Raw genomic sequence first — 14,329 nt, forward strand, 5'->3', positions numbered from 1 at the left:
CCTCTGCCATTTAAATGTCATCAAAAACAGCCGCATTCCGAACTTTTTTTTTTGTCGATGATGAGAAAGAATAAAAGGCCGAAATGTTTTACCTAGGTATTAAACACTAAAATGCCAAATAGAAAAAAAAGTATGACAATAGCCAGCCTTATAGCAGAAACATTCGAAAGGCTTTTTAATCTTTTCATCGTCTGCTCAGTTCATTCAACAGGGAAAAAGGGATATAAATTATATGTAAGAAAACAATTTTCTTTTCGTGAAAACATAGCAATAACCGACTTTTTAAAACGTGAGATTTCCGCCTATGTGTTCTCAATGCGCTTTATTATCCAAGAGAACATTTAACATGCAGGATGAGACATGACGCCTGCTAGGCGATATTATAATTTGTTTTCTCTCGGACAGACGCTGCAGTTAACGGCTAGTTACTCTGTTTACACCTGAGTACGGTGAGAAAATGTGAGTAAAGAGCCTTTTCCAAGGACTCAACTATGCACCGCTCAGAGCGGCTCTCGAACCCTGGACCTTCGGATTCGAAGGTGAGAGTCATACCACTAGACCACATAGCCGCACGTAGAATAGACATATTTATGTATTTATTTCACTTGACACTCTCACAGCGAGAGAATGTGACTAAATTTTGCGCCATCATTAGGAAAACCCAATACAAGATTTCCATTTCAAAAGGCGAGTGGCATACCACAACACCACAACGCGTACACTACTAGAAACACTGCTAGACCATTATGTGAATGCTATGAAAAACAAGAGATGAGACATCACTATGATAAACTGGACTGGCTACACCACTCTACTCTAAGCTATAGGGAATGAGATTAGCGGAAGAGTAGCGTCCCTTGATTGGATGTCACCTTACAGAGAGAACGTCAAAATGGTTTTGCACATGCGTCTCTCTCGTCCTCTGTTTCGGTGAAGTGTCTCATGCCGCACAATCAACATGACGTTCTCTCTCTAATAACTTTTCCGCTCTTGACTTCCAATCAAGGGACGCTACTCTTCCGCTAATCTCATTCCCTAAATCGCAATCCTCACTTATTTGCCAAATAATTTACAAGCATGGATTATATTTATTTGTAATAAATAGTGGAGAACCTAACATATTTGCGGGTAAATAAAGGCTATTACGAGCAGACACTCATCTATTCATCTATTTTAATTATTATACAAGAAGTATATTATGGAAATTGCCAGGGATTGAGACGAGTATTTTGAGCCATGAACAATTAAAATCGATACGTTAATAAAGTCTGTAGGTGCGCGCAAATGAATCTGGCAACAGGGTAGCCAGATGGCGATTCTCATATTCTCAACAAGACCGATGCCCTACTATCAGATTTTAGAAATAATTATTTGAGTCAACTGGTCATAGATTCAGATACCTTTAATTTACGAGAAGTTTGCAAGTGACTTGAAAATCAATCTGTAAAATATAGTTTTGAAATGTTCAGATTTGCCAGTAATTATGTGCTCGTTGGAAAAATTTTAACATGGGCTGCACGGAACAATATGGACCCCAAACCCGATTTTAACGCCATTGTTGAATACCAAACGTAACAGTAAAATTAAAATGACAGAAAATGCCGACCACTGCGATAAGGGAGGTTCTTCAGTAATTTGTTCTATCGTGGAAAGTCATACTGCATTATCTCCCATTATGCAGATCATCAAATCGTCTGAATGACAAATGAAAAATTCGGCCTATAGATAGTAATCGTATGCGATTCGCTAAAAAGCTCATTACATTGTCATCAGGAAGCACAACGGCTAATAATAATAATAGTAATAATAATAATAATAATAATAAATGTACATTTATATAGCGCTTATGCCGAAGCTGCGAAGCGCTTCACATTGACCATCAGTAAAAAAAAAGATTACACACTGCAGGTTCGAACATATGAACAAAAGCTCACACGCATCCAATTACACACCCACACACTCACACATCCATATACACACTGTACATAAATATATTACTGACACACAAAGCCATGTGTAACCTTCAACGTTTAAAGTCTGGTTGATACAGTTTGGTGAGAATTACTCATAAACGCGGATAAAAGACGTGAGCGATGTCAACTTCGAACTATCTATTGATAACACAAAGTAAAGTTCAGAAAATCGAGAGAACAGAGTTAAGAAGCAATTCGGTAGATAAACATGAAGCCTTTCCCTGATTGAAAAGACTACATCTAGTCTATTTAAAGTCTCATCCAGACACCAGCAATGGTCCGACAAAGAGGAATACACTCAAATGTTTACAAATCATATGTAAAGAAAAAAATAACAAAAACAAAAAACAGTACATAACAGAGAGATCTCCCATAACTAAAACTATACATTCGACTGTTTCCCTCCCAGCCAAGATCAGGACAAAACTGTTTTTTGTTTGTTTTTAAGGGTTTTACGGCGCTTGCAACACATTTAGTTTATATCTATATCAGCGCCAGTAAAAAGGAAGAAAATGGGATAGTAAAAAGTTCTAGAATTACAATTGAGGCACCCAAAAGAAAATAAGACAAAGGGGAATTGGGAACAAATAGCGATCAGATGTAGATTCCAAGAGTATACAACCAATGTACTTCGTTTGAGATTACCTATAGTTCTCATCCGGACACAAGAACAAAATCCAACAAAGAGTAAGAAACTCAAATGCTTATATTATATATTAAAAATAACAAATATAATAATACAAAACAGAGAGATGATTTATAAGGAAAAAAAAAATACCATCTCCCAAAACAATAACTATGCATTTGACTGTTTCAGTTTCCCTCCCAGTCCCAGCCAGGACTCCGACCAGGGCCAGGAAAAAGACAGAAAGCATGTTGGAAAACAGATATAAGGGGATAGAAGTAGAAGACACAGCATGTACCTCCCTGCCCGCTATGGGAGGCCAGGATCCCCACCCAGAGGACAAAACTAAGTAATCATATTCCAAGACAAAGACAGAAAGCAATTGGAAAACTGTACAGGGGGGATAGAAGACACAGCAAGTACCTCCCTGCCCACTATGGGAGGTCGGAACCCCAAAGTTGTTGGATAAGTGGACCACATACAACTCAACATTCGTTTGGCATTGTCATCCAGGTTGATGTTGAAAAAAAAAAAGAAACAAAAGAGAGTAATACGTTTATTTCAGCTTTAAATGTTTTAAAGTTATTCTTAAAAGCCATCTTCTTCCTCTTCCTCATCATCATCGTCTCCCTCGTTGTCATCATAACCATTATCACCGGTAACATCATCGCCAGGTTTGTAAAATAATAAAACCGTTAAAAGATGTGATTTAATCCAATTTTATTTGCATACATTTTAACATCAAAGGTATCAAGTAAATAAATACATAGAATGGCGGTCCTTATTGATATTTTTTCCCCAAAAAAATTGTCTTTATATCAGAGAGAGACAGACAGAGAGAGAGAGAGAGAGAGAGAGAGAGAGAGAGAGAGAGAGAGAGAGAGAGAGAGAGAGAGGGGGGGGCACATTTAGGTCATATCAGCGCCAGAACAAAAAAGAAAAGATGCTTTAGCTACCAAATTGTGTTTATTTTGTACACAAATGATTGTATATCTATTTATGACGTATGCCTCACTCATTGTTATATATGCAGACGATACTGCCATTTTAGGACTTTTGAACAACCAAGAATCAGAAAAGCATTACATATATGTATATAAACCAAATTGAACATTTGGTGAATTGGTGTTAGAAAAACTGCCTTGAACTTAATGCATCAAACACAAAAGAACAAATCTTAGATTTCCAAAAAAGTAAAGTTCCTCCCAATGACATTGAAATAAATATTCAAAAAGTTGAACTAGTCAAGCAAATCAAATAAAATATTTAGGAATGATCTTTGAAGAATCACTTTATTTCAAACCTCTAGGAAACTTTGTCAAAAATTGTATATCATTCGGAAACGTAGAATATGTTAATGTTAGCAAAAAGACAATGTTGTAAATCTATAATTCCCTTCTAGTTAGTATATTAACTTTCAGTTTAACAATCTGGTGGCGAGGAAGTGAAGTGAAAGAAAAAGAAAAATGAAAACATAAATATTTTCACTCTCCCTTTCCGCCATTCTGCCAATGTCACTAAAATTCCGGCTTTCAGAAATAATGTTAACGATAAGAGAAAAGGGATGGGTGAGAAAGAGAAAGAGAGAGAGAGAGAGAGAGAGAGAGAGAGAGAGAGAGAGAGAGAGAGAGAGAGAGAGAGAGAACAAGGTGAAAAAAATATACTTTTGAAGATTGTCAAAAGGGGCGGAAAGTTGGAAAATTAACAGCCTTCCCTTTCTCTCCATTCTATCCCCAGTCTAAGACTTGTTAATACCACCTTTATGTTTGTTTGTTTTTAAGGGTTTTACGGCGCTTGCAACACATTTAGGTTATATCAGCGCCAGTAAAAAGGAAGAAAATGGGATAGTAAAAAGTTCTAGAATTACAATTGAAGCATCCAAGAGAAAGTAAGACATAGGGGAACTGGGAACAAATAGGGATCAGATGTAGATTCCAAGAGCATACCACCAATGTACTTAGTTTGAGATCACCTATAAGTCTCATCCGGACACAAGAATAAAATCCAACAAAGAGGAACACACTCAAATGTTTACATAATACATTAAAAAATAACAAATATACTAACACATAACAGAGAGATGATTTACAAGGAAAAAAATATCATCTCCCAAAACAATAACTATGCACTTGACTGTTTCCCTCCCAGTCAGGACTCCGACCAGGGCCAGGAAAAAAACTAAGCAATCTCATTCCAAGACAAAGACAGAAAGCATGTTGGAAAACAGATATAAAGGGATAGAAGACACAGTGTGTACCTCCCGCCCGCTATGGGAGGTCAGGATCCCCACCCAGCCACCTTTATGTGTTGAGTGACAAAGTTGGTGATAATTTTGATGGGGGATATTATCCATTGGTAACAAATTCCTGCTTTCTTTTTTGTTTCAAGCTTCATTCAAATTGCTATATGCTGACGTTCCGACTTTTGGAATGTGACGGGTTGGCAGGTGTGTGTTTACATAAGTAAAAGTAAAATCCGTATATGATGGCTTTGAATAAGACTAACCCATGTTTACAGATCTGCTAGAGCCAATAATAATAATAATAATAATAATAATAATAATAATAATGATAACAATAAAAAATAATAATAATAATAATACTAATACTAATAATAATAATAATAATATATACTTTACTCATACAAAAAAATAAACAACAAAAAGAAGCTGAATATTCTATGAAAAAACAAACAAACTCAAGACAAAACAAATTTAGACATTAAACTTGCGTTTTGAAAAGGACAACACACGGAAGATTTTAAAGCAAGACCCTATCATGTAATTTTATTAAAGGCAAAATCATCTTTCTTTCTTCAATTAACCTTCAAGACAAGAGAGGCGACACGGCTCCAACCAAGTACATGTAATTTACAGCCGTCCTCTGGTATTGACTTACAATATTGCACAATGCCTAGAACTTCTATTGGAATATGGTGCAGATAATGGTTATTGTGATAATGGAAAGAAATGCCTGCACCAGGCAGTTGAACTTAGGCTATACAGTTTGGTGGAATGATTGGTTAGACACAATGCCAATCTTGACCTCATGTGGCTAATAGATGCTTGGCTCGAGCTGTTGTGAGCAATCACCACATTATATCAATGTGTAGAGGGCAAGATTATTCATTTTGTATTACAACTTTCTATTCACCTTCTATGGCAGTAAAACCATCATGGATGTTTTGATAGCATGTGGATGTTTCTTTAGACAATTTGCATGCATTTTAGGAGAATTTGCTCTGAATGGCAGACGAGGAAGAAGAGGAACGAGTAGAGGTCACGCCTCCCCATCAGGCTGGGGTAGAGGTTACGCCTCTCCATCAGATCAAAGAAGACTCTATTGACTACAAAAACATCTCAAGCCTGACCATGAGCAGGAAGCCTGATGATACCAGGAGCCACCCCTCGGAATCACGGGCTCGATGACAGGACAAGGCCTCTCAAACACCGGAACAAGGGATCCAACCCCCTGAATCAATTGCGAAGAAGAGGGAGAGCCAGTCTGACAGCAGCAAGATGGCCAAGAGGAATGGGGCCAGGCAGAAGCAGTTCAAACTGATGAAAGAAGAGAATGCTGCCCTAAGAGAGCCTGGCCCGCATCCCAGAAGACTTGCATGGAAACTCATGCAGAACTGGCCCATTTAAAAGGAGAGGCCAGGAGCCTTAAGCCGGACAAGTCAGCAGACTTACGATTTTATCATGGAATTACCCGAGCAAGAGGGTAAGTGTGTGGGACTTGTTGATGCCCATTTCCATTGGGGTCGATGTCACAAAGGAAAAAGCAGACAGATTTACATATTACAGTTACAGCAGTTATTAAAGTTCCTGCCCCGCCCCATTAGTTGACTTATCTATCCTGGGTGGGATGATAGTCTACTGTGACCCTAATAAACTTTCCTTCTGAGAGCGAGCTTAAGAGCGCTAACGGGCAAGTTTTCAAAATTTGGTATTGCTCTAGGTATCCACCCATCTCAAGCCGCAATGAACTGTAAAGCATTGTCATCTGCTATTAAGATCAAAAGATAAATCAGAATAACATTATTCATGGGTTGGGAGAAATTGGCTTTGATTGGACGAAAAAGGGGACCTAAGAAAACCAGGAATGTGTAGTGGAAACACTCACAGTGGACGCAAATCTCATAAAACCAATAATCTTGCATGTCAGAGGGGAAAGTTCTGATAATCTTGGAACCCGAGCATATACGCATTGTTTAGATTTCCTGTCTAAGAGGTTATGGAAGTAATAATTCCTTCAATTGCACTCCTCCTTAGGTACTGATGTAGTTCTGGACAAGTGGATCGGCATGTTTCCCAATACATACCTTTTTCAGTTATTCAGGCTTAATAAAAACATTTAAAAGAGAGCAACTGGGGGCAGTGAGAAAAACTCCAATTAACAGACTCCTATTTGAAACAGACTCCCCATATTTACCTTTCAATCCCTGAGCAAAGCAAAACCACCTACACTACTTAGAGGAATCTGATAAGGCCATCGAAGATTTTAAATATATAAGCTTAACTGACATCCTTAAAGCCAATCTGAGAAATTTTGAGCGATCCTTCAATATACAAATAGATAATGGAAATGCAGCACTGCATTAACATTCATTTGATATTATCATTAATATTAAGCTGCACAGAGCAGGACTAATCCTTTACTATTTTACATGCTTGTCAGGATACCTTCCCTACTGATGTAAACATTGTACAGCCATCCCAAGATGCGGACCTCCTTTGATTCCCCTGTATATACTACCCACCCAGGAGAAAAAGTTAACCTAACCCCTGATGATTTTCTATTTTTTTTTCTTTCCAATTATTTTGTAAATATGTTCAAGCCAAGATGGAAATTTTTATTGGTTCCATTCCTGTACCCCCCCCCCCCACCCTTCCCTCAAATCACCAGACTCATACTCATTCCTCACCCCTTCTTCCACATTTCAGCGGGATGTTGGATCAATGCAAAGGTTAATTGTACCTTCCTCTTTCCCTCTGCTTATCATGCATTCCAACACTTGCACTTCTAACAACTGAGCTAACGGGATCCCCTAACAATATTTAGGTTTAAGTTTCTAAAAATAAGTTGCCAGCAAAGGTTAAAATTAAAAAAGGCTCTCACTTGTCCAGCAAATCATGAAGAAAGTCTTTCTTTTGGAGTGCAATCTAGCCAGTAAACCAGTTAGTTACGCTTCATAATCTAATAATTTTCGGATTCCCTTAAGGTAAAAATTTCCCCTTTCCCCCATATGGTTAAGACCATTCAATGGAAGCAAAGCGTGAATTTGGAGAAATGTTCTCCCTTATCGCTAAGACCATTGGATGGAAGCGTAAATTTGAGGAGGAATATGGGGAAGGTTTTGTGTCACTATTTATTGTGATAGTTTTGTATGTTACGACTGTCGTGTCTCGATCGAGCTGTTATGAGTAATCTTCATTTTATGTTTGTTCACTGTCTTCCCGCTTAAATGTGACGTCATCGCTTCTGCTCATAGTCAAACAGAAGTTAGAATCTATGAAAAGTGCACTGAATCGAATAATGGGCATATTTTCACTTTGTCTTATGTGAATAATAATAATAATAATATGTGCTTTATAACTAAATGGACGAGGTTGTTGCGTCATTAATTCATCTTTTTCTTCAAGACTGAAAGGTGGGAAGTTTGTGGTCCTATGCAGAATTTACCATATTATAATGTCAACGTTATAAATTGTAGTCAAACAGGAGAGGTAGAATCTATAAAAAATTTATCATATAGAATTACCGATGCATGTAAAAAGTGTGTTATCCTATAGTTACTTGGACTTAAATTTGAGGATATTGATGTAGCTTTAACCATAGAGTCAACATAATAAACTGTAGTCAAACAGTAGTTAGAATCTATGAAAAGTTTGCTGAATAGAATTCTGGACGTATATTGTCTTTGTTTTTATTATACAACTGTCTCATGTGAATAATAATATGTGCTTTATAACTAAATGGATGAGACTGTTGCGTCATTAATTCATCTTTTTCTTCAGGCTTAAAGGGTGCAAAGTTTGTGATCCTATGTAGCTCTTACTTTTACCATTTAATGTCAAAATTATAAACGTGGTAAAATGAAGCAGTTAGAATCTTATGATATTCTCATTGTATAGAATTCTAGACATATTTTCTCTGTCTCTTATATTTATTTAATTATATTATTATTATCATTATTATTATTATTATCATTATTATTATTATTATTGTTACTGTTATTATTCTTATATTATTTGATTTGGTTTATTATTGATTTCACCTGTTCTGATCTCTTTATTGGAAATTCTTTTTTGATATACGAGTTATATTGACACATACCTAATATAAACCTTGGAAACTGAACTTTTTTCCCAATAATTTTATGTGAATAATAGCATGTTCTATATGACTAAATAGACAGGATTGTTACGGACATCAAATTTATCTTTTTCATCGGGCATGAAAGGTACAAAGTTTGTTCCTTTTTAGCTGTTACTATAGATTGCCAAAACTTTATTGATGATATATTGATGCAGTGTTTCAAGTAATGTATAGCAGTGACAATATAAAAACTGAAGCAGGATGAACAGCAAAGTCCACCAATATGTTTCATGGTTTCCCCCTGACCTTTCTGCCATGAACATTGTGAAAGAATGGGCTAAGCCCAAATCTGCTTCAGATGTCAAACTATTCCAATTGTAACCCTCCATAAAGATTCCATTATCTGGAATTTAGGTGCATATTTAGATTCACAATTGTGTATGGACGCTCATGTTAGTAAAGTTGCTCAGATTTGTCATCTTCATCTCCATAAAATTTATAGAATTAGACATATTTTGGATACTGAGACTGTCAAAACATTAATGACATCATTTGTACTAAACGAATAGACTACTCTAATGCTCTGTTACAAACGTCACCAAAATATATAATTAGACAGCTTCAGAAAGTGGAAAATAGAGCTGCTAGAATGGTGACTGGTTGTGGGGTGAAAGAGCATGTAACGCCAATTTTAATAACTTTGCATTGGCTCCCTGTTAACAGCCAAATTATGTTCAAAATTCTATGCTATGCTTTTAAATGTTTTAATAAGACAGCTCCTGTATATACCTACAAAATATGGTTAATCTCTATGTGCCGGAGAGAGAACTTTGATCCAGTGATCAAGATCTCTTCCAGGTTCCTCACTGTAGATCATCTTTTAGTGAGAGATCTATTAGCCAGTCGGCACCCGCCTATGGAACCAACTGCCTTCAAAAAATGTCCGACATTTGAAAATTTTAAAAAGAAACTTAAAACACATCTCTTTAGAAAATCATTTGATCTTTAACATTTCTATCAGGCGTACATATTATAGACATCCTAAATTTTCATCTTGTAGCACAGTGCGTGGTAATTAACTTACAAATTGATTGATGCTATTCAAATATGATAGATTTTATGCTTTTAAATTATCATATTTGCACTGTAAAGCGCCTCTGAGCACATTGTGGATCTAGGCGCTATATAAATTCATTCATTCATTTGCTAGATTTGAAGGGCTATTAAATTTTTTTTGAGGACTTGTGTGATATAAAGATCAGTGAGCACACAAAACGAAGAATACTTCAAGTCAAATGTGAACAAGTTAGGCACTCTCAGCAGTTACCCATCACCAAATAAAATCTGAACAGAGATCCACGTTCTGTCCTTTGTGCGACTGTAGTCAAACTGGAGAGGTTAGAATCTTTGAAAGGTTATTTTTTTTGGTACAATATTACTGATGCTGATAAAAAGTGTGTAATTCTATTGATTATTGGAATTTAACTTGACTAAGATGTAGCTTATACCATTTAACGTCAATATTATACATCGTGTCATACACAGTAGCAAGAAAGTTTATCATACAGAATTACTAATGCAGATAAAAAGTGTGTGATCATTACTTGGAATTTACTTGATGTAGCTAAAACCATATAATATTGATATTATAAATCATGTCATTCAGAATTAGGCCTACTAATGCAGGTAGAAAGTGTGTGATCCAATGTTTACTTGGAATTAGTTTGACGTATAGATGTAGCTAAAACCATATAATATTGATATTATAAATCATGTCATTCAGAATTAGGCCTACTAATGCAGGTAGAAAGTGTGTGATCCAATGTTTACTTGGAATTAGTTTGACGTATAGATGTAGCTTATACCATATAATATTGATATTATAAATCATGTCATTCAGAATTAGGCCTACTAATGCAGGTAGAAAGTGTGTGATCCAATGTTTACTTGGAATTAGTTTGACGTATAGATGTAGCTTAAACCATATAATATTGATATTATAAATCATGTCATTCAGAATTAGGCCTACTAATGCAGGTAGAAAGTGTGTGATCCAATGTTTACTTGGAATTAGTTTGACATATAGATGTAGCTTAAACCATATAATATTGATATTATAAATCATGTCATTAAGAATTAGGCCTACTAATGCAGGTAGAAAGTGTGTGATCCAATGTTTACTTGGAATTAGTTTGACGTATAGATGTAGCTTAAACCATGGAGTGTCAACATAGTATACTGAAGTTAGAATCTATAAAAAGTTCACTGTATGAAATACCAGATATATTTTCTCTTCGTCTTATTTTCCAACTGTCATATGTGAACAATTATATGTATGTTAACTAAATGGCGAATCCAAGCATCAGTAACACACTTTATAGTCACCTGGAACAGCTACAAAAGACGTCTAACTTCTACGTCATTGCGCACAAGACCGAAGGGCTAGAGCTCAGGTGGTCGCTATTCGGATAAGTAAGTAAGTAACTAAATGGCGAGATTGTTGCAGTCATTAATTCATCTTTTTCATCTGGAATGAAAAGTGGAAAGTTTGTGATCCTAAGCAGCTTTTACCATATAATGTCAACGTTATAAACCGTGGTCAAACAGGAGTGGTTAGAATCTATAAAAAGATTATTTTAAAAAATTACTAATGCAGGCAAAAAGTGTGTGATCCTATCATTACTTGGAATTAAATTGAGGCTATAGATGTAGCTTTAACCATAGGGAGTCAACATAATTCATTAACACTTAGTTCATGGGGTTGATATGGCCAAAGGGATAAGGCATAGCACTTTCATTCAGGAGACTCTAGTTTGAGCACCACTTTTGGCATATTTTTTCATAAACAAGGAAGTTAGTGCCTGTTGCTCTCTTTGCAATTCAACTGCACTGCACTGGGTTATCTCAGCCTTTTGTAGATAAAGCTAAAGGAAAAAATTCACCTAAGGATGAACAAACGGAATATTTTCCATTACACAATCAGAGTTTCCTTGACACCAACCGCCACCAATTGCAATAAAACTCATGGGATTAGTGGAAAAAAAAAACATTCCAGCCCTCAAAACCTAGATCCTGAATTTTTCAATTTTCCTGAATTTAAAAAAAAAACCCTGAAAAATCCTACCTATTTCTTTTTTTTTACATTTAAGATGTAATATTTAAATACATACAATTTCACCACTGAAATCTGAAAAACCTTAAGGATAGGTTTGACTCTTTCCAAATGTAATGTCACGATATGTTGTGTGTACAATTTTGAACTGCACTATTGACAGGTCCTGATCATTGCAATCAATCTTTGAAGAAAAGAAAATCAATACAAAAAAAAAGACATTCCAAGGATAAATATATATAAACATTCTTTGACTATAAATTAGCAAAATATTGTGCATGATCAAAAAAAAATCAATGATCGAGTCCCTACCAAAGTGATGATTATTATTGTCTTAAGTCAATATTGATTGGCACATGGAATAAATAGGGGGCAATAATAAAATTGCACCTGATAAAACTGATCAACTCATACTACAATAAACTCTGTAGGAGCTTCACACATTCTAAACAATTCATTGTCTTGTTTTCTGCAGTACAGGACCACAAGTTTTTCACTGGGATTGCTTTACATCCTTGGCTCATTCAAGTATTTATTTTGATTTGTGAGAAGGACACAAGACCAGATCTACTTTAATTTCCAAGTCATTTAAATAGTCAAGCTAAATTACAGTAGTTACTAATTACGCCGTGGTCATCTTGAAACTCGTGCAGCTTCATATTCAAATTCATTCACAAAAGCGGCATCAATTGTCCGTAACTTCATCATGAAGTCGTTTCTCTCTGCATCAGACCAATGAGTAAACCACTCTCCAAACAGTTTGAGTTGACACTGAAATATACTTGGAGGTTTGTCTTGTACTCCCAACATTTGCATCGAATCAAACAGCGTGTCAACATTTTTTGGCACAAGCCTGAAAGAAAAAGGGAGCAACTTTTTATTATAAAATAAAGATGAAATTTTATTTGCAAGCCTAGATATATCAAAAGAAAATTGATCTAACTGGGTGGGCTCTATGTGCTCCTTTCCTTTTTTTTTTTTTTTTTTAAAAATTGAGCTTTTATATAGCTCAATATTTCTCAATCTCGTTCACGATAAGTAAATTGTAGGAGATAGAAAAGAAAAAGTCTCCACCGAAGTCGGTGTTCTCCATATATATGTAAAGGACATATATGGGCGGTTAAAAATGCCATGTATCAAGGCATCACGGGAATAGTTTGGGCATGTTCGTCCAGTAATAAAATCATAATAAACAGAGTCAACACTTGACTAAATTCAATCAACAATCCATTATCATTATCAATATCGTAGTAAGAAGAGCTTCGAAAATGAAGGCAAACCCGTTTTTATACCCATTGTGACATCACAAACTCATGGGAAGAAATAACTCACAACAGTGAATGGAACTCACAGTGACACCCAAGCCCAAGGTTACCCAACATGAAAACAATAATTCACAACAACTCTATAGCCAAACAACAACATACTGGAACACAAAATCCCTAAGTATCGTGTTACCTCCCTAAGTAAATAAATCGGACGAATTGACTAACTTCCATTCCTGTAACCCCCCCCCCCCCCTTCCACCAAATCACCATACCTCATCCCTTCATCCACTTATTTCAGCGGGATGTTGTTGCAACGGTTAATTGAATTGTACCTTCCTCTCTTTCCCTCTGCTTTCCACGCATTCCAACACATGCACTATAATCTAACTTCCGAGCTAACGGGATCCCCTAACAATATTTAGGTTTAAGTTTCTAAAAATAAGTTGCCAGCAAAGGTTAAATTTAAAAAAGGCTCTCACTTGTCCAGCAAATCATGAAGAAAGTCTTTCTTTTGGAGTGCACTCCATCCTGTAAACCAGTGAACAACACATTGGATTTCCTTCTCGGTGTTACTCAAAGACATTCCCTGTATGAATAAAGATATCTACATAGATATTTAATGGTGAAGTTGTCTTCCAAACTCGAAGAGCAGGAGGGAGGTGTTGAGCAAATGTATTCAATTTTGAACTGTACTCACTAAACTCCGAAAATGAAAAAACTGTCAACAGTCTGGCCGAGTCAAGGGTCAACAGAATGTTGTAAGACCAGATCATTTTTTTTGCCAAAGTTCCATAACAAAAACCGTCCTTGGTGTTGTTAAAAAAATAAAAGATCTATACAATATAATCGATGGAAAATATTTTCTTTTCCCTTTTTTATAAAAATATAGATATCAACCTGAAAAGTATCATTTTAGTAAGAAAGACAATAAAAATTTTTTTTTTTTTAAAGAATTGGCAACAAAACGCTAAACTGGAGATAACAATGAGGATAAATGATTCTAAAGTTGAAGAGTGAAGAACAAAAATGTA

General features: G+C 35.8%; 1 protein-coding gene across 1 annotated transcript; it reads right to left on the reverse strand.

The window, feature by feature from the left end:
• Positions 1–10,336: 10,336 nt before the first annotated feature.
• On the reverse strand, positions 10,337–14,018 carry LOC144969301 (uncharacterized protein C14orf119-like). The gene is made up of 2 exons (XM_078908412.1): positions 13,778–14,018; positions 10,337–12,883 (listed from the first exon to the last, which is right to left on the reverse strand). Exons 1-2 carry the CDS (start codon positions 13,879–13,881, stop codon positions 12,664–12,666), a joined length of 324 nt encoding a protein of 107 aa, XP_078764538.1. The 5' UTR covers positions 13,882–14,018; the 3' UTR covers positions 10,337–12,663.
• Positions 14,019–14,329: the final 311 nt, after the last annotated feature.

This window comes from Berghia stephanieae, chromosome 1, assembly GCF_034508935.2.
Source record: "Berghia stephanieae isolate SIO BIC M18660-M18661 chromosome 1, UCSD_Bste_1.3, whole genome shotgun sequence".
Lineage (NCBI taxonomy): Eukaryota > Metazoa > Mollusca > Gastropoda > Nudibranchia > Aeolidiidae > Berghia > Berghia stephanieae.

Bases quoted from the DNA above. Each gene is read 5' to 3' on its own strand.
- LOC144969301 (XM_078908412.1), bottom strand. From the start codon at position 13,881: ATGTCTTTGAGTAACACCGAGAAGGAAATCCAATGTGTTGTTCACTGG. The intron at 12,884-13,777 runs GTGAGAGCCTTT...TTTTTCTTTCAG, and splicing joins CTTCATGATTTGCTGGACAA to GCTTGTGCCAAAAAATGTTG.